The 26,558-nt window shown below is 43.9% G+C and overlaps 1 protein-coding gene across 1 annotated transcript in view; it reads right to left on the reverse strand.

The window, feature by feature from the left end:
• Positions 1-266: 266 nt before the first annotated feature.
• KLHL26 (kelch like family member 26) overlaps positions 267-26,558 on the reverse strand; it is a 35,509-nt gene continuing 9,217 nt past the window's right edge. The window contains exons 2-4 of the mRNA XM_032217673.1: positions 17,186-17,368; positions 4,820-7,054; positions 267-433 (exon numbers count right to left, since the gene is read on the reverse strand). Of these exons, the coding sequence (XP_032073564.1) occupies positions 5,473-7,054; positions 17,186-17,368 (1,765 nt within the window). The 3' untranslated portion in view covers positions 267-433; positions 4,820-5,472. The remainder of the gene's footprint in view (positions 434-4,819; positions 7,055-17,185; positions 17,369-26,558) is intronic.

The raw sequence follows: 26,558 nt of genomic DNA on the forward strand, positions 1-26,558 counted from the left end.
GAACTAGGCAAACTGTTGCTAAGTCGAGAGCTAGATGCATAATTCCACTTTGAGAATCTATAAAGCTTGAAGTTTTAGACACACAATTTAGACACACAATTTTTTTTTTCTAGACAAATGCGCTTTATTGCATAAAAATACTGCATCTCAGTATTTTCCTGGTTCCTTTCCCAGGGCGAAACAGAGAATCAAGCAAACAGCTTGTAACACTGTGCACTGAAATAATTCAGACTGTCGATATAGGAAAAGTACGTTTTTTTATTCCACACTTGGAAGTTCATGTTCCGTAGCACAAACAAACCTGATCAGCAAGATGTGAAACTCCTAAGCACACACATTGAAGCTTCTTCTGGAAAGCTGCAATTCACCGGCTTTATGTATTTAATGCAAAGTCCTCGTTTGCTGTTCCAAGCTGCCGCTGAAGCATACGTGGCTATTTAAAGACAGAAAAAGGGAAGGAAAGGAATGAGTCTCAGTTGGGTTAGCAGCAGCCTTCTGCCAGAATGGCAAGCGCAGGCATTACAATTACTCAGGGAATATCCCAAAGGTGCTTTTTTTTTTCTCAAGAGACAATTGGACTGTCTTTGTTTCGAAGACGTTTCACTTCTCCTCCAGGAAGCTTCTTCCGTTCTGACTGAAAGGGGGAGAGTGGAAGGATTTATATTCCTTGAAGTCACCTGGTCACTTGCGTTCTTTCTGAGAATCGTTATGAGGGACATGGAGTTCCAAGAAGAACTAAATAGGTTGCCTCTCCGCAGTAGGGACAGAATCAAACAGGGTGTGTGGGAATCGGCAAGCTATCTAAATGACCTGATCTCCCCAAAACAAAGAATAGCTTTCTTCAGAGCCAGATTTAACATTCTTCCTTCAGCACTCCTCCAGGGCAGATATAAGAGAACACCTATAGCAGAACAGGTTTGTATATGTGGTAAAGGAGAAGTGGATGATATCTCACATGTTCTATTACACTGTGAGCTATACAGAGCTTGTAGGTCTGCACATATTCTCCCCTTATTAGAGAGATTTCCAGGGAGGGCAGACAATTTTTATCTAGGCTTTCTCCTCCAGGACACCAACCCGGTTACCACGTATGCAGTGGCAAAGTTCTGTGTTGCTGCAATGTCCATAAAAAAAGAAAATAGCTACAGAAGTATAGTTGTCATCTCCTACCAATTATCTGGTACCTCTAACAATATTTGGACCATGTTATGCTATTATCCACTTTTAATGTAAATACTTTTAAAATTATATTTTAATGTTAGTATTTTTTAACATAGTGTAAAAACGAATGTGTATTGCTGGTCTTTGACTGTAATAAAGATTTTACTTACTTACTCTGAGAGTTGTTGAGGCTGTTTGAAGGTGTATTCTGTGCCCTATAAACAATATCAATCCTTCCATTCCCCACCACTCAGTCAGGGTTGAAGAAGCTTCTCGGATGAGGAGCAAAACGTCTTCAAGGAAAAACAAAGAAAGGCCAGTTGCTTCTTGAAAAAGCAGCTTTCGGGGAACCATGAGTTAGATGTCTATGAATCTCGGTAGATACTCAGGGAATCGAGAACTGCATCGGGGAGCTTCATTTCAGTTACTTCTATCTAGACCAAGCATCCCCCCCATCAAAAGCCCTTTAATTTATCCTTCCCTCCTCAGGGTTCTCTTTTGCAGACATTCTAGCACTGGCATTTCACTGGTCGACTCTGACTTATTTCCCATAATGCCCTAGGGCAGTGTTGGTGGACTTTTTTGGCACTGAGTGCCAAAATTGGAGTGCGTGCATGCGGGGGGAGCACCAGAAAACAGAAGAGTAGCTTCCTGGCACACCCGTGCAGGAGCATTGGAAACCAGAAGAGCAGTTCCCTGACGTGCGTGGGCGCCCCGGGAAGTTGAGCTTCAGGTTTCTGGCGTGCGCATGCGCCAGTCACCTGATCTTTCAGTTTCTGGCACACATTTGTGCATGAAGAGCAGCTGGCCAGCGTGCATGTGCACAACAGAAACTGAAAGCTTAGCTTCCCAGCACACGAATGTGCGCTAGGGAGCTGCTCTTCCGGTTTCCGACGCTCCCGCGTGTGCGACCAGCTCGCCGGAACCCGGAAGAGTAACAGGTGACGACTGGCACTTCCGACAGGTGTGTCACTTCCGACAGGTGTGCCATTGGTTCGCCATAACAGCCCTAGGGTGCAAATATGATCAGGGCATTGAAGAAAGTTAAAAGGGCAGATACAAAGCTGCTTTGCATTGATTGCTAAACAGAGTAAGAATGGGGATACAGTCAGTTAACGGCCACAATTGGACGAGAATTTATGCAGCTAAGCAAAGCAACTGTTAAGCGAATCCCTGCAAGTTGTTAAGTTACTAACATGAATCTTGACTTCTCCATTGACTTTGTTTGTTGGAAGATCGCAAAAGGTGACACTGCGAATGACACAAATACGTGACTGATGCCAAGCGCCTGAATTTTGATGATATGACCATGGGGATGGTGTGTGTGTGTGCTGCAACGGTCATAACAGTGGTGGGATTCAAATAATTTAACAACCGGTTCTCTGCCCTAATGACCAGCTGGGTAGGCGTGGTTCAGTGGTCATGTGACCATGTGGGCGTGGCCAACTCAACATCACTCAGGTCAATGGGCTCTTTGTCTTAGCTGTTACAATGTAACAAGGGTTAACCAGAGAGGCAGTTTCTGTAAGCAGAGCAATAAATATTAAGCTAGAAACAACACCAGAATGTTTCCTTCCTGCCTTCCTTACAGGATTAGCCCTGTAAAGTGGGGGAAAAAACAAAAGGAGGTTTCTTCCAACAACCGGTTCTCCGAATTGCTTAGAAAGTTAACAACCGGTTCTCCCGAATAGGTGCGAACTGGCTGAATCCCACCACTGGGTCATAACTATGGAAAACGCTCATAAGTCGGTTTTTTTTCAGTGCCGTTGTAAGTTCGAACGGTCAATAAGCAAATGATTGTTAAGTCGAGCTGTACTCGAAATAATCTGCCGATTGAGTCCTGTAGTCACAGCAGATGTGAGCAATGAAATGGCAGATTAATATAAATACCCATCCAGCACACTACATATCTTATCCGCAGAGTTCATCCTGCAGAAGAATGAAATGTCAATCCACTCTGCGCAACTCACTTCCCAAGCAGCTGCAGATGTATAAAAGAGGTTTTCCACAACCAACAATTAAGAGGAATGATAAATATAACCATCCCATCAAGGGATTGTTCAGACTCTCTTTGTCCAATAGCAAATGTTCTTCATTCAAGAAAGTGTTCAAGTGTTGAGAAAGGATGCGGAGGCAGGAACCTATCCGTATTAAAGTGTGATTCTCTATCTATGTCCCCCAACAATGATTACGATAAAAAAAAAAAAGTGGCAGTCCTCTACTTACGACCACAACTGAGCCCGGCATTTCTGTTGCTAAGTGAAACATTTTGCTAAGTGAGTTTTGTCCCATTTGTACCACCTTTCCTGCCAGTTTTCTTACCACACTTGTTAAGTGAATCGCTGCGATTGTTAAGTGAGTAAACATGGTTGTTAAGTGAATCCGCCTCCCCCCATTGACTTTGCTTCTCAGGAGGTTAGAAAACGTGATAGCGGGACCCAGAACACTGGAACCGTCATAAATATGAATCAGTTGCCAAGCGTATGAAGTTTAATCACATGACCACGGGGATGCTGCAACAGATGTTAAGTGTGGAAAAACGGTCACAAGTCACTTTTTTTCAGCGCCTTTGTAATTTTGAATGGTCCCTAAATGTACTGTTGTAAGTTGAGGACTACCAATACTGTCAGTTTATGGGAATCATATTGTTCTGCCCTAGGCTTCCTTTATCTCCCCTGAAACGCTGCCAGAGACCTCATTGCCAATTAGTTTTGCAAGATCTAAACATCGTACAGAGTCAATCAGGACTTCTCAGAGTTTGAACCGACTAGATGAACTTTGCTTCCTGCAAAGGCTGACATCCATTTATTCCTCTTTTATGTCTTATGGGATGGGCCCAGAGGTGGGTTCCTACCAGTTCGCACCTATTCGGTAGAACCGGTTCGTCAAATCTACCGAACCGGTTAGAAGAGGTTCCACCAGTGGACCCAGAAAGCAGGCCACACCTACAGAAGAGGCTCCAAAGTTTTTTGAAACCCACCACTGGTCCTTGGATATGATTATTCTACACTATCATGCTCATATTTATAAAACTCAGTGCCTCTGTGAAAGGTAAGGATGACTACTGCGTTTGTGGTGCAATCAGAACATTGCGTATGTTGAAGTTGTTTTAACGCAAACCAAAGATGCCTTTTAAAAAACAAGTTTACATCATATTCTTATGCATGCCAGTGCTGTGTGTGAGATAATTTAAGGTGGTTCTGACAGATGTCGCCGGCATCTTCATATCCGGTCACATGGGCGGCCAGCCACTCCCATCCGGTCACATGGGCAGCAAGCCACACCCACAAAGGAGGCCACCCCCACAGAGTAGGTTCGAACAATTTTTGAAACCCACCACTGGATGGGCCCATCATCTCCAAGCCTTACTCCTGAGTCGCCTTTTTTTTCCTTAATTGTTCTTGCCTTCTGGCAGCTCTGCGCATGCGTGTACTGGGAACAGGCTCACACTGTTCTTCTGCCTTGCTGAGGTCAGACTCGGGAGGCTCCAGAGGCAGTACATAACTACCAGATAGCCCTGGCCCTCTCTCTGCCTCCGACACGGAGCCCTTATCCGAGCCTTCCCTACAGGACTAGCCCATGTTCCTCCCCAACCTCCTCACTGTCCGACTCTGCTGCCAACTCCGCAGGATGCCAACGGACCACAACACATATTTACCTGTGCTAATAATCCCGTTTGGGCTTCCACTCCATAGTTTCCAAGCTTCTGTGGCGTCTTCTTGGCACTTTCCTAAATCTCTGCGTAGGAAAACATGGCTTACCGAGTTTTCAACAACAGAACAGGTGTGTTCCGTACAGTTGTTCAAAGCTGCTTCTCAGGAAAATACCCCTGTACGAAATCATAGATCGTTGACACCCAAAGCTCTCTTCTCCTTCCCTCAATCGTTCTTCTTATTGATTTTGGGAAAGTTTAGGAGGATTTTAATTTTCTTGACTTTTTTTTTTTCAAATTGTCCAGCTACCACACATCTCCATATAATGACACTCTGAGATACAACGAACCCCTCAGTTATTCATAAATAGGGAAAATAGAAGCTTATGAAACGTCTGCAGATGTGATATTGTTTAGGGAAGAGAAACTTGGGTTGTGCACCACCGCTACATCTTGGGAAGATTCCCTACTCAGGACAGTCTTCCGTATCACACTCCCATTCCCAACAGAGTCAAAAGGGGCTGCTGGAACACAATAAACCAGGAGAGTGTAGGCAGAAACGTTCACTTGTCTGCCGTGAATACACAACTTTATTTTGCAAAACAAGCCAGGCAAGAGCATGCACAGGACGGTTCAGACGACTGGGTGGCTTTTGATGGTCACCTCCAGGTTGTCGGCTGTGGTAGAATCACCGGTGCACAAGCAATCCCAGCAAACGATTCCGGGAAGTGGAGGTCCCTCTCCCATTCGTCCGTCTCTGTGTTGTACACCTGCACGATGCTGGTTACGTTGTTCAAGTGCCAGTTGTATCCCCCAACGACGTAGATCTTCTTCTCTAGCAAGCAACAGCCGGCCTCCGATTGTCCTACCCGCATGGGGCTTACCATCGTCCACTGGTTGGCTTCTGGTAGGTAATACTCCACGGCCAAGACATCGAAGCAACGGTCGACATGGTCCATGCGGCCCCCCAGGGCATAAATCTTATTGTTGGCACTGACCATCGCGTGCAGGACGCGGGGTTCGTTCATGGGAGCTTTGAACTCCCACTGATCCAGTGCAGAGTCGTAGCAATGCAAGGCTTTTTTGTCTTCCACGGATATTCCGTACCCGCCTGAGATATACAGCTTGCCTCCCACGGTGGCCCCCGCGTGGCCCCATGTCCTGCGTTTGAGGGGGCAAACAAAACTCCATTCATTGGTTCTGGGGCAATATTTTTCCACGGATGCCAAGCTGCCGGATCGGTTCCTGCCCCCCGTGGCATAGACCATGCCACACAACACGTTCAGCTGAAACAGGATCCTGCTCTCCTGCATTGCCTGAATGCGCAGCCACTGGTTCAGATGGGGGTCGTAGCGGTAGCAGATGTCCAGGGCCCCCTCACCGCTGCGGTACTGCAGATGCTGTCCCCCAACCACGTAAACAAAGTTATCTAGGACAGCCACGCAGGTATGGCTAGTCCCCACCTCCATCTCTGTCAGCTCCTTAAATTGGCGTGTGCTGCTGTCGGGCAAATAGTAGACTTTGCCACTTACGGTCCTATCGTTATCGGTGTACGGCGTGCCGCCAAAAGCTATGAGGGAAAGGACATCAGAGCGGATGGCCGTTCGGGGAGACTGCATCTCATGCTGGCGAAAAGGCAGTATTTGGTAGTTGAAAGCTTCGAGGAGGTACTGCCGGCATAAGACGTCCTCCACCATGATGTCAAAGGTCTGGACGCTGTCCACCAGCTCTGAAGATTTCATGAGCGGGAAGCGAATGTGGCAGAGAACCTGGCTGGCACTGCTGCAGCGCGTGGGGTCGTACTGCAGCCATCGGATGGCGGCCCGGAAAAGGTCAATCTCACTGCAGCTCTTGAGCTTGTTACTCTGAAGGAAGAAGACGAGTCTTTCCAACGGGAGGTGGAGGAAGTCTTCCTCCTCGGAAATCTGAAGGAAATGGCGGAAGGTGAAGGCATCGACGGACTCCTTCAAGGAGGCAAGGCTGAAGGTGGTGGCCATTTGCCCGATGTTAAGGCAGGTCTCAACACTCATGGCCGATTTCAGGAACTCCTCACACAGCTCCACCACGGGTACCATCTGCAGGAAGACCGCCGCTCCCAGCACATCCTGGATGCAGTCAAGGTCAAGGGTGACTTCGGCACTGTAGGCAAACTCTATGATGTGCTTCAAGCCCTTGGCAGAGACGCCTTTCAGCTCAATCACATCTTGATTGCTTTCCCTCATCCCACCAGTGAACATGGCCCTAAAAGGATCAAAGAACAGGAGAGGACATGGATGAGATTCACCATTCCTGGACATCCTTCAGGGAGAATCTAAGGTGCTCAGAATCGCCCGAACCGCATGACGGACGGCAAATAAATTTGATTAAAAAAACAAAGATATTTGATAAATAAATAAATTTAATAAATAAAATCAAGAAAGGAATTGGATAGATGAATAAATAAATCTTCCACAGGTTGCCAACCGAGAAAGTGTGCAACAAATAACTTGCCTTTTAATTGATCGGTGCATTGCAGTACATTACATACGGAGAGTCCTCAACTTACGACCATTTGTTTAGCAAGCATTCAAATGGCACTGAAAAAGGTGACTTACAACCAGTCCTTGAACTTACAACCACTGCAGTGTCCGCACAGTCCCTTGATCAAAATTTGGGAGCTTGGCACCTGGTACATATTTACGATGGTTGTAGCATCCCAGGACTATGTGATTGCCATTTGCTTTTGACAAGTAAGTCAATGAAAGAATTTGGTTAAAAATTGCATGATTTATTTAACAACTACAGTAATTTGCTTAACAACTGTGGTTGTAAAAAGGTTGTAAAATCGAGCAGCAGGAGTGATTTAACAATCGCCTTGCTCAATTAGCAATAGAAATTCTGGTCACAATAGTGGTCATAATTTAAGGACTACTCACATGTAAATCCACTTTGAGGTTGTTTCCTCAATGAATAAGTATATTTAAATTATTATAAATGATTAACGAAAAGATGTTTCCTTATGTGCAAAGGCTAAGTCAGTGTTGGTGAACCTTTTCAAGTATGCCAGAAACCGGCCACCTGATCTTCTGGTTTCTGGTGTGCATGCGCGAAGAGAAGCTGGCCGGTGTGCATGCGCGCACCGGGAAGATTATCTTCTGGTTTTCTTTGTGCGCATGTGCGCATGTACACTGGCCACCTGGTCTTCCGGTTTCTGCTGTGCATACACGTATGAAGAGCAGCTGGCCGGTATGCATGTGTGCACCAGAAACTGGAAGATCATCTTCTCGGTGTACGCATGTGCACCGAAGAGCTACTTTTCCAGTTTCTGGTGCTCCCGTGCATGTGAAAACCAGCTGGCCAGCGCCCCGGAACCCAGAAGAGCAACAGGTGACGGCTCGCATGTTTGGAGAAATGGGTCTGCGTGCCACTTTTGGCACCATCACAGGGCTAAGTGCTCTTTGTCTCAGAATATCTGCCTCAACCCCTCCTTGTTTATCCCGGCTTATGAGACCTTCCAGAAAGATCCGACATGTGCAGATGTTAAGATGTTTTTCTGGTTCTATGAAAAGTTGATGAATCCTTTATATCTTCTCAAATCACTCCCTTTCTAAATGAGCTGTGATGAGTTTTGATTTAGTTTTATGTTAAAGACTGTCTCTTATTAAAATAGAACTGAAGGATATATATATATTTAAAGTCACAACCCCTGGTATGCCCAAATATGGGAGGTCACACTTCCATTCTCTGTCCTTCGGCTCGTCACAAGAGACCATCCAGACAGAAACCCAATATTTTTTACTGTTGCCTTTTTGTTACATTTGTTATGTTTGTGCTATTTATCAGCACAAACATAACATATATATATATATATATATATTAGCATAGGAAGCCATAAAATACATATAGGCGAGCATCGTACAGAGTCCTTTTTGAGATATGAGAGAAAAATCTTACATGAAACTTACTGATTACAAAACTAGAATTACAGGTAGTGCTCGACTTATGACAACTGAGTGAGTGATGCCCAATTGTACAATCTTTTTTTTAACCATGGTTGTTAAGTGAACCATTGCAGTTGCTAAGTGAAATGTGGTCATTAAGCAAATCCAGTTCCCCCTATTGACTTTGTTGTCAGAGGTTGACGGAGAAGGTTGCAAATGGTAATGACATGACTCTGGAACACGGCCACCCTTGTAAATATATGCTGGTTGCCAAGCACCTGTATTCAGATTACATGGCTGTGCAGCTGCTGTAGTGGTCATAAGTGAGAGGACCCATTGTAAGTCCAGGTTTTTTTAATTAAAAACCATTTAATGAAGCCATTATAACCTTGAATGATTGCTAAACAAATAGTTGTAAGTTGTGGACTATAGTAGAAGCTTAGCTGCTTTAATGGACACAAAGGTAAAGCTTCCCCTTGAACATATGTGCTAGTTGTTCCCGACTCTAGGGGGCGGTGCTCATCTCCGTTTCAAAGCCGAAGAGCCAGCGCTCTTCGAAGACGTCTCCGTGGTCATGTGGCTGGCATGACTCAAAACCGAAGGCGCATGGAAAGCTGTTACCTTCCACCAAAGGTGGTCCCTACTTGCATTTTTCACATGCTTTCAAATTGCTAGGCTGGCAGAAGCTGGGACAAGTAACGGGAGCTCACTCCGTTACGCGGTGCTAGGGATTCAAACCGCCGAACTGCCGACCTTTCTGATCGACAAGCTCAGCGTCTTTGCCCCTGAGCCACTGTGTCCCTCATTTATAATGGACACAAAACAAGAACATAAAAACCACCCTGCTGTATCAGTCCATCCAACCTCCATGCCGTATCAAAACAGATGCCTCCATAAAGAGGAGAGCAAGAACAGTGCTCGATTTCACAGCTGCTCATATATAGCTGATACCGGCAGTCCTCGACTTACAACAGTTCATTTAGTGACCGTTCAAAGTTACAACAGCGCTGAAAAAAGTGACTTATGACCATTTTCCACACCGTTGTAGCATCCCCGTGGTCACGTGATTCAAAATTCGGATGCTTAGCAACTAGTTCATATTTATGACCGTCGTAGTTTCCCGGAGTCATATGATCCCCCTTTTTTTGAGACCTCCTGAAGAGCAAAGTTAAGGGTGGAAATCCAGATTCACTTAACAACTGAGTCAGTAACAAATGCAATGATTCACTTAACAATGGTGGCAAGGAAAGGTGTCAGGAAGTTTCTCCTTAATTCTAGGTTGGTTTCCTCCTTGGCAAGTTTCCATCCATTACTTCTTGCCTTGCCTTCATGTGCTTTATAGAATAGGTCAACCCACACTTCGTTGTGGCAGCCACTCAAATATTGGAAGACTATTATCATGTCACCCTTACTCCTTCTCTTCATTAGGCTAGACCTGGGATGGCAAACCCATGGCACGTGGGCCAGAGATGGCACGCAGAGCCCTCTGTGGGCACATGCGCCATTGCCAGCTGCTTTCTTACTTTCTGGCACATCCATGCGCTCACCGGCTAGCTGATCTCCATGCATGTCATTCACCTGGTCTTTGGGTTTCGGGCGCTCTGCCATGCGCGAAGACCAACTGGCCATTGCATGCGCGCATGCCATAAACCTGAAGACCAAGTAGCCGCCGCACGCATGCGCACTGGCCAGTGAGTCTCTGAGTTTCTGGGGCTCCGACGCATGCACGCACCCATTCCAGTTTGGGTACTTGGTGCCGAAACGGTTCCCCATCACCGGACCAGACCTACTTGGTTTCTGCCATCGTTCTTCGTATGTTTTAGCCTCCAGCCCCCTGCATTTAACCACTGAGCCAAGGTGGCGCAGTGGTTAAATGCAGCACTGCAGGCTACTGCTAGATCAGCAGGTCAGCGGTTCAAATCTCACCGGCTCAGGGTTGACTCAGCCTTCCATCCTTCCGAGGTGGGTAAAATGAGGACCCAGATTGTTGGGGGCAATATGCTGACTCTCTGTAAACCGCTTAGAGAGGCCTGAAAGGCCTATGAAGCGGTATATAAGTCTACTGCTATTGCTATTACAGAAAATGATGAGCTGCAGTTTCCCTTCTCTTAGAGCAGTGTTTCTCAACCTTGGCAACTTGAAGATGTCCGGACTTCAACTCCCAGAATTCCCCAGCCAGCATTTGCTGGCTGGGGAATTCTGGGAGTTGAAGTCCGGACATCTTCAAGTTGCCAAGGTTGAGAAACACTGTCTTAGAGGGAAGGACTGAAAATGCTTTGTAGCTACAAAGAAGAGCTGAATATCAAGAAAAACACGGTCAACTTATAATTATCCTGATTTCTGAGGGAAAAAAACTGTCTTGTAATCTCGAAATCCAGATTAGAGCAACAGCTGCCAAATCGTCTTTAATGCTGCCTTCTTTCCTTTTACCCTTCATTTGCATCAAAATCAGAGCTGCAAAACCAAAGGGAAGATTATGTTATTCATTCTTCCTCCACGACCCTGCTAAACACCCAACTTACAAGAGAAACCCCTTGAAGCAATTATAGCTCAGCAGCAAGCCCACACCGGGGCCCATTGTGTGGTGCACAGAATCCGACAGAGCCATTAGCGTCTGGTGGGAGATCTTTTGCGCCCCCACTCCCCACTTAATTGCTTCTTATTATGAAGAGCAATAAACCTCTGGGGTTGATGTTACTAGGGAAACAAACACCAATCAAAAAACAAGGACCTGGGTGTGTGCAGATGCTCACAGATAACACACGCAGCAGGCACAAATAAGGCAAGCGTAATCACAGACAGACAGAAGGTGGGAGACACACGGTTTGAAACGAGTAAGATGTCAACTCGCGAAGCCGAGAGGTCGCTTTGGAAAGATCTGGATCCGACTGGCTAATGATTCAGAGTCTTGATCATCCCCAATGGGGCATTTTCACAACCTGCCCCATAACAACTGGAGCTAGTGGGTGGTATGGCCGGAGCATTTGCAGCAGAGGTGGGTTCGTAGCGGTTCGTACCAGTTCGGCCGAGTAGGTCGTAACTCGGCCGCCCACGCACCCAACCAATTCTATTGTCGGTGGCACCATCTTTATTTTTGGTTCGGCACCTGCGCAGTACAATCTCCATTGCAGAAATGTAATTCTCTCCCCCCCCCCTTTCTAACGTTCTGCACATGCACAGACCTTTCTAGTGAGTGGAGCGTGCATATGGGGGGTGCATGAATGAGAAAAGCAAGCGCGCATGCACAAAAAAATTTGTGCACCAAACCAGAAATATTTTGTGCACCAAATCAGTAGTAATACCGGTAGCAAACCACCACCACCACCCCGATTTGCAGGAATCCTCAATTTATGACCAGTTTCTTAGTGACCAAAGTTTATGTACTTATTTATTAAATTTCTATGCCACCCATCTCACTGATGCAGCAAGCCTGGGCAGCTTAAAGTTGCAATGGACCTCCTAGGGGTACTTATAAACCAGTTCCAAATTTCTAATAGGTACCCCCACCCCCTGCCCCAGTTACATGATCACATTTTGGGTGCTTAGCAGCCAGCCTGCATTTATATCCATTTGCAAATCGTGACCACATTTTATGATGATTTGGCTAAAAAAACAAAAACACCAGCATTTCTAGGTTTCAATATAACTGCTTCACACCAAAGAGTTGGTTTGCTTTAAAACCACAGTGTTTGCTTAACAACTGCTACAAAAAAGGTCATCAAATTGGGTTGGTCATGTGTGTGACCTGCTTCATGACCATCATGGCTTACAATCATAATTTACAATAAAAAAACTGCATTCAGTTTTGGTCACCACGATGTAGAAAAGATGTGGAGACTCTAGAAAGAGTGCAGAGAAGAGCAACAAAGATGATTAGGGGACTGGTGGCTAAAACATATGAAGAACAGTTGCAGGAACTGGGTATGTCTAGTTTAATGAAAAGAAGGACTAGGGAAGACATGATAGCAGTCTTCCAATATCTCAGGGGTTGCCACAAAGAAGAGGGAGTCAAGCTATTCTCCAAAGCTCTCAAGGAGAGAAGCAACTTAGAACTGAGGAGAAATTTCCTAACAGTGAGAACAATTTATCAGTGCAACAACTTGCCTCCAGAAGTTGTGAATGCTCCAACACTGGAAGTTTTTAAGATAATGATGGATAACGATTTGTATGAAGTGGTGTAGGGTTTCCTGCCTGAGCAGGAGGTTGGACTAGAAGACCTTCAAGGCCCTTTCCAACTCTGTTATTCTATTCTATTCAATAATGGGCACCCTCCATTATGGTGATAAGATGAGGATTACCCTGGAGTCTGCTCCAATCTCAGAAGGGATGGTGGATTCTCTTCAGAAAGAATATGAAAATCTGAGCCAGAGGTGATCACTTTGGCATCTTTAAAGTAGTGTGCTGGTTAGGGAATTTTGGGAACTGAAATCCACAAGTCTTAAAAATTGCCAAAATTGGACACCCCTGATCTAAGCAAAATCCCACCAATTTAGGTAAAAAATGAGCAGTATTTTGAGTATACGTTTTATTCATCAGAATGAGTGCAAGAAATATACGCTTCAAAAAAAAAGAATATATATGGTGACTCAGGACACATTCCAAAGTTAGAAAATTGTTCTCAAAGCAAAGCTGGTCTGGTCTTCATTCTATTCCTGATTGGGTTAACTTTATCTTATTTCAACATATGAATTTAGGCAATAAAAATTATGAGGTTCTGGGAATCAGGAGCAAAATACCAAGGCAGGGTGATGATTGTGCATTTATATTAAAATAACATAGTTGTAAGTATTACAGGACCATTTCCTCCCTGTTAATATATCAAAAGGCATTTAAAATGCTGTTCTTCCTCAAAGCACTCAAGAAACAAGTCTAAATTACAGATGTAATCATCCAGCAAATAAAAGATAGCTGGTTGTTACCTTTTTTGATGCACAAAATGATGTGTTGGTTTGATAATTATTGCTTATTACTGCTTTCACTGTTTCATTGTACTAATGTTAAACTTAGAGGTTATAACGGAATGGAATGTACCGTATTTTTCAGAGTATAAGACGCACCTTTTTCCCTCAGAAAAGAGGCTGAAACTCTGGGTGCGTCTTATACACTGAATACAGCATTTTTTTGCCTCCTGAAGCCCCTCCCTCTTCACCAAAATGGCTGTGCATAGCTTGTAGGAGGCTTTCAGAGAGCTCCTGGGGGCTGGGGAGGGCAGAAATGAGCAAAAAATGCCCCCCCAACCCCCAGGAGTACTCTATAAGCTTCCTAATGTCCTTTTTTGACAAAAAATGGGCCTGTTTTTGCAAAAAACGGGCCGTATTTTGCTGATTTTTGCCCCCCCAGGAACAGTCTCCAAACCTCCAAAGGGCTATTCATGCCCTTTTTGTGTGGGGGGGGGAACGGGCCCGTTTTCATGAAAAACGGACCGTTTGGGGGAGATTTGCAGAGTGCAAAAACTTTTTCTTTTAAATTTGTCTCTTCCAAACGTTGGTGCATCTTATACTCCAGTGCATCTTATACTCCGAAAAATACGGTAAATAAATGTAAATAAATCAACATTCAGCTCAAGAATTGGTGGTCTCAATTCTTTTTTTCTATCCAGAAATCTGCTTCTGGCTTTCACCCAGCATTCTTCATCAACCTAAGGTAAGAACATTTAAACCTTTCTTGTTTCATATTTTGTTTTTGTTTCGTTCTGTCCATTTTCCCCTTGTACCCCAAGTATACCTATTAAGATGAAAATGTTATTGTTTTCAATTAATACTAAAACATTTGTGCATATAACAGGGGTGTCAAGCTCAAGGCCCAGGGGCCGGATCCGGCCCATGAGGTGCTTAGATCTGGCCCACGGGGCCACCCTGGAAATATTGAAGGACTGGCCCGTGGTAAGCTCCGTTTTCACTGGCAGGAGGCAGTCACAGGACAAAACAGAGGTCAGGAGTCTGTTTTCGCTGGCAAAGTTCTCGGGCCACCACAGGGACCCCTGACATGAGTGACGTTGAGTTGGCCACGCCCACCCCAGCTCCTCAATGCCAAACACAATCCTGATGCGGCCCTCAATGAAATTGAGTTTGACACCCCTGGTTTATAACAACCCATTAAAGTTTGGTTGGTATTGCACTGCATGCATTTATGTTGACTAATAAATAGCAAAATGTCTTTTCTTTTTAGGAATGGAAAACTGTTTGCAAGAAAACATAACACCTGACTCATCTAACTATGGTACCAAGCAAAAGCAACACATGAATTTATGACGGAAAGAATTCAAAAGGAATCAGGCTAGAATTATGGATTATCAGCCCTTGAGGCGAAGGTTCTTTCTTTATGTAATTTAAAAGCTGCCTGACCCTCAATCATTATAAATGACTTGCAGTTTAAAAGGAGAAATTTGTTTTAAAAAGAAGCGTACATCCAGAAGTGTAAAGCGCACAGAATAACAAAATTAAAATCTAAAGTGGCTCAACCGCCTAAAGGCTGGGAGAAGAGATAGGGCCTTTTGACTTATCATCTGGATGGGAGCCACACAGATACCTTGAGTTTTTTCAAGAGGCTGGTATCATGAGTAAAGAAGCATTTTCTTTTGTATTCATGAACAACATACCAAAAAAATGAAAGTATGGGATAGTTAGAGAGAAACAGACTTGATGGCTACTTGCAGATAAATGAATGAATGAATGAATGAATGAATGAATGAATGAATGAATGAAGCAGTGTTTCTCAATTTTAAATATGTGCTGGGGAAATGTATTTATTTTATGTTTTAAATTTTTATGCCCCCTCTCTCCTCTACAAGGTGACTCTGGGGATTCTAAGAGTTAAAACTGGCTGGAGAAATCTAGGAGTCTACACATCTTAAAGTTGTCATGTTTGCAAACACAGATTTAAATTATTTGGGAAGGGATGAGGGATGAAAATCACCTCGATTCCACAGGGCACCCACTGATGCAACTTTGCCAGTGCCTGGAAGAAAGTGTGATGGTTTCTGCCCAGTGGTGGGATTCAAAATTGTTTACTAACGGTTACTAATGGTTCTGTGGGCGTGGCTTGGTAGGTGTGGTGTGGCTTGGTGGGCGTAGCAGGGGGAGGATACTGCAAAAAACCCATTCCCTCCCTACTCCAGGGGAAGGATACTGCAAAATCCCCATTCCCTCCCCCCTCCAGGGGAAGGATACTGCAACATCCCCACTCCAGGGAAAGGATACTGCAAAATCCCCATTCCCTCCCCACTCCTGGGGGAAGGATACTGCAATATCCCCATTCCCTCCCCACTCCTGGGGGAAGGATACTGCAACATCCCCATTCCCTCCCCACTCCAGGGGAACGATACTGCAAAATCCCCATTCCCTCCCCACTCCAGGGGAAGGATACTGTAAAATCCCCATTCCCTCCCCACTCCAGGGGAAGGATACTGCAAAATCCCCATTCCCTCTCCACTCCAGGGGAAGGATACCGAAGGCAGCTGATAACTGTCACATGGCCCTGGCCCCCTCTCTGCCTCTGATGCAGAGCCTTCATCAGAGCCTTCCCCAGACTCCAGGACTGGCCTATGTTCCTCCCCAACCTCCTCACTGTCTGTGTCTGCCTCCAGCTCTACTGGCCACTGGTGGGCCACAACAATGCCTGCCCTCCTTGCATAAAAGCCATCTGCTGAGCAATACAGGTAGTTCTTGACTTATGGTCATAATTGAGACCAGAATGTCCATTGCTAAGCAAAGCAGTTGTTAAGTGAGTCATGGCCAATGTTACACCTTTTTTGCCACCATTGTTAAGAAAATCACTGCATTATGTTAAGTGAATCTTGTGGTTGTTACATGAATCTGGTTTCCCCCATTGACTTTGCTTGTCGGAAGCCATCTGGGAAAGTCACAAATGGCAATCATGATTCTGGGACGCTGCAACTGTGGTAAAAACATGGTTTTGACTTTTGATCATGGGGAATGCTACGACAGCCATAAATGCAAAGATTGGTCCTAACACTGCTGTAACCGCAGTAAAAGAATGATTGTAAATCAAGAACTAATTATAGCCCTCACTGGCAAAATGTTTGGATATTTAAATTTCGTAACCGGACCAGTAAAATTTATAACGAGCCAGAACACACAGTTGTAGTTGATTGGTTGGAGAGATGGCCCCTGCATGAGGCAATCTACAATATGATTGGTTGCTGGGTAGAAAGGGGGAGTTTCTCATTTTCCCCGCCTTTTTCTTCTGTGTGCTTTGTATGCTGTTCTGTGATTTACCTGACGATTTACCTCATGATGTCGTGATGTGCCTGACTATCTTGTCAGCTGTGAAATATACTTATTTATATAAAACTACACATTTGTGTCGGCCCCCCTGACTCCATTTGGACACCCTCTGGCCAATTCCCTGACACAAACCCACCATTTTGTCCGCGACCAACTCGGTCAACGTGGTTTGAAAGCTTCCATAAAGACAGTTGAGCCTGTCTCACCTGAAGTAGTCACTGCAGGCCGCCAAAACAACTTTGTGCACCTGAAAGACCTCATTGTTGATGGTGAGGATGACATCCAGCAACTGGGCCTGAGCCCGCAAAGAAGCCAGGCCATGCAGGAGGATGACACTATGGCCCGGAGCAGAGAAAGTGCATTTCAATGTGCTGTTCTTGTCCGCCATGCTAGAAAGGGGGGGGGGAGGGGGAGAAAGGGGGGAATAAATTATAAGGTGCTTTTTACAATTTTTTTCAAGTTTTTTATTATATATATATATATATATATATATATATATATATATATATATATATATATATATATATATATATATATATATATATATATACATACATACACACACACACACTTAAAGTCACAACCCCTGGTATGCCCAAGTATGGGAGGAAGGTCACACTTCCACTCTCTGTCATTAGGCTCGTCACAAGAGACCATCCAGACAGAAACCCAATATTTTTTACTGTTGCCTTTTTTGTTACATTTGTTATATTTATGCTGATAAATAAATAAAGGGAGACTAGTATAGATCTATTTCAAGCTATTTAGCTCTCATCAGCTAGCCATACCCAAGTTTTTGGGAATCGAACCTGTGCTCCATTGCCTCCCAGGCAGGGAGTTAACCTTTTGAGCTACAGATTCCCAAAAACTTGGGTATGGCTAGCTGATGAGAGCTAAATAGCTTGAAATAGATCTATACTAGTCTCCCTTTATTTATTTATCAGCATAAATATAACAAATGTAACAAAAAAGGCAACAGTAAAAAATATTGGGTTTCTGTCTGGATGGTCTCTTGTGACGAGCCTAATGACAGAGAGTGGAAGTGTGACCTTCCTCCCATACTTGGGCATACCAGGGGTTGTGACTTTAAGTATATACCTCCCACCCTGGCTGGCTGATAAAGGAGTCGTTCTCTGTAGCTCAAAAGGTTAACTCCCTGCCTGGGAGGCAATGGAGCACAGGTTCGATTCCCAAAAACTTGGGTATGGCTAGCTGATGAGAGCTAAATAGCTTGAAATAGATCTATACTAGTCTCCCTTTATTTATTTATCAGCATAAATATAACATATATATATATATATATATATATATATATATATATATATATATATATATATATATATATATATAAATAAAATCAATGCGTGAACAGTGTGGCACTTGGGTGTCACACATTCTAATACAAATAGAACTAATAGCAATAGCAGTTAGACTTATATACCGCTTCAGCCCTCTCTAAGCGGTTTACTGAGTCAGCATATCGCCCCCACAGTCTGGGTCCTCATTTCACCCACCTCGGAAGGATGGAAGGCTGGGTCAACTTTGAGCCGGTGAGATTAAAACCGCTGAACTGCAGATAACAGTCAGCTGAAGTGGCCTGCAGTACTGCACCCTAACCACTGCGCCACCTCGGCTCTTACGGAGAGGTCCGTTGTAATTTCGAATTATTGCTAAACAACCAGTCATAAATCAAGGACTACTATAGAGAAGGGAACAGTTTGAGGACAATATATGCTATTCAGAACTGCCACACCGCCAATTTTGCAAGGAAGTGTTAGTATTACCTGCTCTGTAATGGTCTCTCAAACCGGAGGAACCTTTTACTCAGTGGTTCGCAATCTTTTGGCCATGGACAGCATGGCCATAGACCAGTGGTGGGTTGCTCTTACCATCGCTGGCGGTATACTGCTCACGGGCTATGTGTCCTGTTTGTGCATGTGCGCTGCGCACACATGTGCAATCCATCGCCCTTGCGATGCCCAGCTGCTTGTTGGGGCTCGCACAGGAATCGCCTGCTGTGCGCACGTGTGCAATTGGCCAGTTGCTTTAGAAACAGGTATAGAACACAAAGAGGCGGGCCACACGAGCCATTGTACCGGTACGCTGTCAGCTGCTCCCGGCTACTACCGGTACGGCTGTACGGCTGTACGGGACCATACCCGCAGGAACCTACCACTCCCATGGACCTCCCAAGACTTAACTCAAGATTTAAATCATAATATTTTTTAAGCCTTCATGGACAGACCATGGGTTGAGAACCACTGTTTTATCCCTTTTTATACAGGAAAGAAGTGGAAAAGGCCCCATCTTCTTACAAAAATTTAAGTATTCTTCAAGGTCATAATTCAAGAAACAGCTTCAAACTCCATTGTGGTTACCAATGGACCCTAACCATACATACATTCCACTTCTTTAATAAAAATGAAGACAGGAAAAGTGATCTTGGAATATATGAAGCTGAACATGGTATATGGGGTCCTTGCTGCTCTGTCAGCTTGGTGGTTTTCTTGCAGACATTTCATTACCTAACTAGGTAACATCATCAGTGCTAGGGGGGAGATGGGTTTTCTCTCATTTTATATACTAGTGCAGGGGTCAGCAATCTGCGGTTCTGGGGCCGCATATGGCTCTTTCCTCCCTCTGCTGCGGCTCCGTCACTGATCGGCGCCACAATTTTGAGAGGAGCTTCCGGTGGAGGGGGGAGAAGTACAGTGCACCAGGAGAAGACTCTATGGCAAGGGGACGGTTTTCCAGTTGCCTCCACAATTGATAGGGCTTTTGGTTATGATAGGTAGAGGAAAAAGTATACTGCGCTAGGAGGAGACTGTATGGTGGGGGATCTGAACTTCCGGTCAGCTCCAGAATTGAACAGGGGGCTTCCGGTTAGGACCTTTGTGGCTCCTGGTGTTTTCTGTGGGAAACGTGTCCAAATGGCTCTTTAAGTGTTTAAGTTTGCCAACCCCTATACTAGTGGCTTGCCCTGTCAGAGTTTGTCGGAGTCGTCTTGGTTGATTGGGTTGTTGTTTAGTGTTAGCTGGTTTGGTAGTTCTTTGATTGTTAGTCTAATGTTAATTTTGGTGCTAATCTCTGCTCATCTGGATGCTGATTGCTGGAGAGGTGGTGTATTGGTCTTTTGTTTCCTTTTTAGCTTTTTTATTATTTTTTTTATTTTTTATTAACAAACATGTAAAATACACACACACACAAAACTTAAGACGTATACCACATTTACACAATACAATACGAACAGGAGCTTCCTGTTCTTTCTAATAGAAATTATCAATCGATACCGCTCACCTTATATTATTTCCCCTTCTATTGTATTTCATTTGGAGTTCACCATTCTTAACCCTCTTATCTTACTCATAACTATTATTTTTTTAGTTTTGTTATATTCCTTCATTGATACTTGTTTCTTTCCTCCATCCACCTATACCATTTATCCCATATCTGGTAGAATTCTGATTCTTCTTTTCCCTGGATTTCTTTAGCTAGTTTGTCCATTTCAGCACAATCCATAACCTTTCTTATTATTTCATCTTCGCTTGGAATTAATTTGTTTTTCCATTTCTGGGCAAAGGCAATCCTTGCCGCCGTAATTATATGTAGTATTCAATACTGGATTTCTTTTTTGTATTTCGCAGACATTATTCCTAATAAAAAAACTTCAGGTTTCCATTCTATTTTAACCCCTGTTATTGCCTCCAGCCAATTTTTGATCCTTTTCCAAAAAAAATTAGCCTCCTCACAGGTCCACCATAAATGGTAATATGTTCCGTGTATTAATTCGCATTTCCAACATTTTGGGGAGGTATTTGTTAAGATTTTAGCCAACCTTGTTGGTGCCAGGTGCCATCTGTAAAACATTTTGTACTGGTTTTCCTTGTATGCAACTGATAGTGTCATTTTTAAGTTTGTTCCCCAAAATTTTTCCCATTTGTCTAATTCAATATTATAGGCAAAGTTCTGCGCCCATTTTATCATTTGTTCTTTCACAATTTCTTCTTCCATTTTATACTTCAGGAGGAATCCTTTTTAGCTTTTTGATTGTCCCTTTTGAATGGTATGTAGATGTTGTTTATGTCCATGTGCCCGTGGATGGCCGATTGTTTGTGCCAGGCTTCCAGGAATTCTCCAGCATTTTTGGACTTGGGTTGGTCTAGGATATTCACAGTTCCCAAGCTGAAACTATGGTTTCAACCACGAGCATGATATAATTTAACCTTTTCATTGAAAAGACTTTAGAATGAGGAGTGGAGAGAGAGAGAGAGAGAAGGAGGGAGGGAGGTCACATTACAGAATGTGAAATAATGGCATTTAAAAAAAAACACTTTTAACGCCTGGTGGCCTTGCAGTCCCATTGTGTGTGTTACTATAGTTGTGAAAAATAAAATACAGAACAGTATCTGTTCCTTGGGAGAGGTTCCAGGAAAGGCACAAAAGAAAACCTTGAGTGATTCTTTGCCAAGGCCCACATGCCACGATTGTGGTGATCGGTTGGTAATGTTTGCGTGGAGCCGCGTACATACCGTTTCAACCAATTCAGAACTTACTTTGGGGGCCTGGAAGAAACAGGAACTTGTGTTTTTAGCTAAGAAGAGTTTATTCTTTTAAGAAAGCTTAACTTTTCTCTGGAAAGGCTCAAATACTAGGAAATGTAGAAGGAAAGAAAACAGCAGCAGCAAAGGGGATAGAATTGGGTATATGGGGCACTGTTGGAGGACATGAAGGAACAAGTTAAGGACAGAATTTCCTGGATAAGATCTATATGTGTCAGTGTTTCTCAATCTTGACAACTTGAAGATGGGTAGACTTCAACTCATGCTGGCTGGGGAATTCTGGGAGTTGAAGTCCAACCGCCTGGAAGCTGCCAGGGTTGAGGAACTATCTATGTATACTGATCTATGTGATCACTAGGAGTCAAAAACAACTTGAAGGTACATAATCAATCATAATCCGTCAAACAATTGCTAAAGACTACTTTACTCCTTCCCTACTAAAGGGACAGGGCTTTAAGTAGGTGGCAGTGTATAAAACTGTTCAGTTTTCCCTGTTCTCTTAAAAAAATCAAATCCTCTCCCTCCAGGGAAGGATGGGTTGATTTAATTTATATAAGCTGCCCACCTCACTGGAAGTGACTCTGGGCGATATAAACAATCCGATAAAGCCACAAAAAAACACAATCCTTATGAAACACACACACACACACCCTTACTTACATTTTTCAAAACAATTCAAAAAAAATAAAATACACAAACCACAGAGAAATATCACTCACAACAGAGAAGCCACCTTAAAATCTTTCTTGGGATACTACAGCCTGATATCACAACCAAGTCTTGCGAGTGGGTTTTCAATACAGGTAGTCCTCAACTTACAATAATCATTCATTTAGCGACTGTTCAGAGTTACGGCAGCACTGGAAAAAAAGGGACCGGCCGTTTTTCAGTTATGACCGTTGCTGCATCCCCGTGGTCATGTGATCAAAATCTGGACGCTTGGCCGCTGGTTCATATTTATGAAGGTTGCAGTGTCCCCCCCCAGTCATGCGATCACCTTCCAACAAGCAAAATCAATGGGGAAGCCAGATTCACTTTACAAACATGTTACTAACAACTGCAGAGGTTCACTTAACAACCCGGAGAAGAAAGATCGTAAAATGGGGAAAAATTCACTTAATAACTATCTTAGTTAGCAACAGAAATATTGGGCTCAGTTGAGGCCATAAGCAGAGGACTACCTGTATTAATAGGAATAGAGCTAATTTAGCTTCCTGGGGAAGTGATGGGGGGTGTTAGAGAATGTTCCCTAAGGCAGGAATCAGCCTCCCTCCCATTAATCAGGAATTAATGGGAGGGGGGCTTTATTAGAAACTGACCTGGGATTCAGCAGCTACAGCCAGAGGCACCAAAGGTTTGCTGATAGGGTACTGGGAATGAGAACCCTTCCTTCCTTCCTTCCTTCCTTCCTTCCTTCCTTCCTTCCTTCCTTCCATCCATCCCTCCCTCCCTTTTTATCACTTCTTCCTCACTCCCTTTCTTTCTTTCCTTCTTTCTTTCCTTCCTTTTTTCCTTCCTCCCTTTCCTTCCTTTTTCCTTCCTTCCTTCCATACACAGGGTGTGCTCCAGCTCTTCGCCGCCCACCTGTCTCTCCCCATCTTATAAGACATATAAAACATGATTACTGTTTCAATATTTGAGGGGCTCCTACAAAGATGAGGGGAAGGGGTGTCCAAAGCACCAAAAAGCAAGATGAGAAATAATGGATGGAAACTAACCAAAGAGAGAAGCAACCTAGAATTAAGGAGAAATTCCCCAATAGTGAGAGCAATCCACCAACGGAACAGCTTGCCTTCTGAAGTTGTGGGTTGCTCCATCGCTGGAGGCTTTCAAAAAGAGGCTGGATAACCATTTGCCTGAAATGGTACAAGGTCTCCTGCTTGAGCAGTGTTCTGATCTAGGCTTCCCCAGCGCCACGAAGCCGAGTCCTTGTGCTGCTAAACCCCTTTTATCTCCTCTGGGAGGGGCCATTCACCGCCCACCTGTGGCTTTACTCCCAAGTCAACCCCTGTTTCTTAGCTGTTCCCTTTGCCTGGCAACTCTGTGCACGCGCACACTGGGAACAGGCTCCAGCTGTTTGTCTGCCTCACTGATATCTGACTCAGAAGGCAGCTGCTAGCTATTGGACGGCCCTGGCCACCTCTCTGCCTCCGACACAGAGCCCTCATCAGAGCCTTCCCCAGACTCCAGGACTGGCCCAGGTTCCTCCCCAACCTCCTCACTGTCTGAGTCTGCCACCAGCTCCACTGGCTGCTGGCGGACCACAACAAGCAGGGCATTGGACTAGAAGACATCCAAGGTCCCTTCCGACTCTTATTATTCTTATATTCTATGTTCTATCTCTGCCCTTTTGGCCACACTGCACTCCACTGAGCCTTGAGAAGCCCTTTGGAAAAAACTTTGCAAGATCAGGCTGGGCATGCCTCATCATCAACAGAAGACGAAGGCCAGCTGCGGGCAGCAAGGGTGGTGGAGTGCGGAATGGCCAAAAAAGCAGAGATAGGGGGCAGAATAGGCAATTGGAGAGAATTGAAGGATAGGTGCGCATGGCCGGGTAAGAAAAACAGGAGATTCTTGCCTAATGACCGCAACGTGACTATTCAAAGCTGCCCTCGCTAAAGAGGTGTTTCATCTAATGACCACTTTGTTTAGGAACAGAAATTCTTAGTAGCAATAATAGCAATAACAGTAGACTTATATACCGCTTCATAGGGCTTTCAGCCCTCTCTAAGCGGTTTACAGAGTCAGCATATTGCCCCCAACAACAATCCGGGTCCTCATTTTACCCACCTCGGAAGGATGGACGGCTGAGTCAACCCTGAGCCGGTGGGATTTGAACCGCTGAACTGCTGATCTAGCAGTCAGCCTGCAGTGCTGCATTTAACCACTGCACCACCTTGGCTCTATCCCGTTACAGTAATTAAATGAGAACTAGCTGTATGTTTTCTTAATGCATTTTGTTTGCTGCTTAATCTTCATTCTCTTTACGTAACTATACTACTTCAATGTAGTCCTGCTTTTACATACAAACCACGTTATGCAGCATCTACTTATACTTGAACCCTTTCCCTTATTTTACCACACGTAATTCTCCAGTGCCCCATTCCCACTGCATTCAACTTCCCTTTGTATTCCTTACATCCATAAAAGCGTGTTCTTGTACACAGCTATTTTTCTTTCAACATTCATGCCTATCAATAGACCACGTATTATATAATGTCTTCCTATTAGCCTTTACACCTCAGAAAACATTTTTTTTACCATTTCCTTATTTTGAGCAAACATTTTACCCAAGGTCCCCAAATCTCCGTTTGCGGCCTTGCCAGCTGGCTTCCAACAAAGTCAATAGGGGAAGCTGGATTATCTTAATGACCATGAGATTCATTTAATTGGGGTGATTCATTTAACAGCTATGGCACAAAAAAAGGTCATAAAATCAGGAATGACTCAACAACTACTTCACTTTGAAATGGAAGGTCCGGTTTCAATTGAAGTCGTAAGTCAACAGCTTACCTTCACTGGAAAAGTTGGGATATATTCAGAGATATATCTGCCTTGTAAATAGTCCCATTTCGAACCATATAGCAGTCAAATATCAGCACAGGATTGTTTTAGGACATTTTGTATTATGTAATAAACTGTTTCGATAACTTTTATATCGTAAAATATTTTCATAAAATTGGCCAAATTTCAATTTCATGTGAGTCATGAGTCCCAGATTTTGGAAACTTCTGTAAATTAGCCCATTTGAGGTAGCTTGGTTGGAAAATTTGCCCACTCGATGGTGGGGAATGAAGAGATTTATATTCCTTGCAGGTAGCTGGTCATTTGCATTCTTTTAGCGGGTCCTTGAGGCCACTTGGAGATTTGTCTGTGTCCTCAGTGTCCAGTACCCGAGTAATGTAAATGGGTGTGGAGCCTTCTTGGAATTGCCGAAAGAACCGTGTTGTGGAGCTGTGCTTTCTGTAGGATGTTTTTTTGCCCTGTACCCCTTCACTGTTGAACACTGGTGCAGGTTGTTGGGGATGAATGGTGCAGGAAACTCCATTATAGTCATAATTTGAGGACTAACTGTAGACTAGTTTTTCCCTCTTAACCTGTCCTATTATGTGTGATTAAAAAAAAATTCTCTTCAGTATATTATGTCTCAGGCAAACTAAGTCTTATTCAGACTTGTCATTTTTTCCTGAAGCTAGAAAGCACAGGATCATTGTAATGGAAAAACCTTAGGTCAGCAAGTTCTCTTTCACAGTTGGCCTCCAATTCTAATTTTTCCTCTTTGGAAAACATTATGCCAAACTTCTGAATAATGATAAAGTTAATTGAGAACACCCTTTTAATGGACTGATGCATTTCCAAGTCCATCAATCTATAAATCTACAGTTAGGGAGCATTTCTTAGCACGTAGCTCGATAGTTCAGACTATAAAATAACATATTTTTTTTCAGATTTGTGCCAATGCAGAAATAACTCTCAGGCAGCTTGGACGATTTAGAGTAGCCAATCACAACGTCTAGCCATGAATGCATATCTTTAAAATTACAGCATGTTTGATCATCTTAACTTCAACTTTTGTTCTGTTTGCAGGAATGAACAGTTTTTACAGTGTTTTCCTGTAGTGTGGTTTCTAAGCCCCCCCAAGAGTTCTGTATTTAGGATGAGCAGATATATCCATTGCCTAAACAAATAATGCACCAACTTCAATCCTTTTCCAGCTGGCCAGATTTTGAAAAGGCAATCCACACCTTGATTCTGCTTTGGTTGTGGTACTATGCAGTTTGGGGGTCTATCCCTGCAAAATTATAATTGGTGCAAAACATTACAATGTTTTGACTAGGATGGACTCTGTGTTAAAAGACCCCCCACTCGTTGCCAGTTGCCCATAGGATACAATTCAAGGTAATCTGTAAGTCCTAAAAGGATTTGGAGTTGGACTGTTTTCTAAATTTGGCCAGTTCTGTACATCACGAGTTCTGCTAAATTATTTCTATATGCATATAATGCAGACTGTAATTATTCC

The sequence above is a fragment of the Thamnophis elegans genome, chromosome 1 (genome assembly GCF_009769535.1).
Source record: "Thamnophis elegans isolate rThaEle1 chromosome 1, rThaEle1.pri, whole genome shotgun sequence".
Classification (NCBI taxonomy): Eukaryota; Metazoa; Chordata; class Lepidosauria; order Squamata; family Colubridae; genus Thamnophis; species Thamnophis elegans.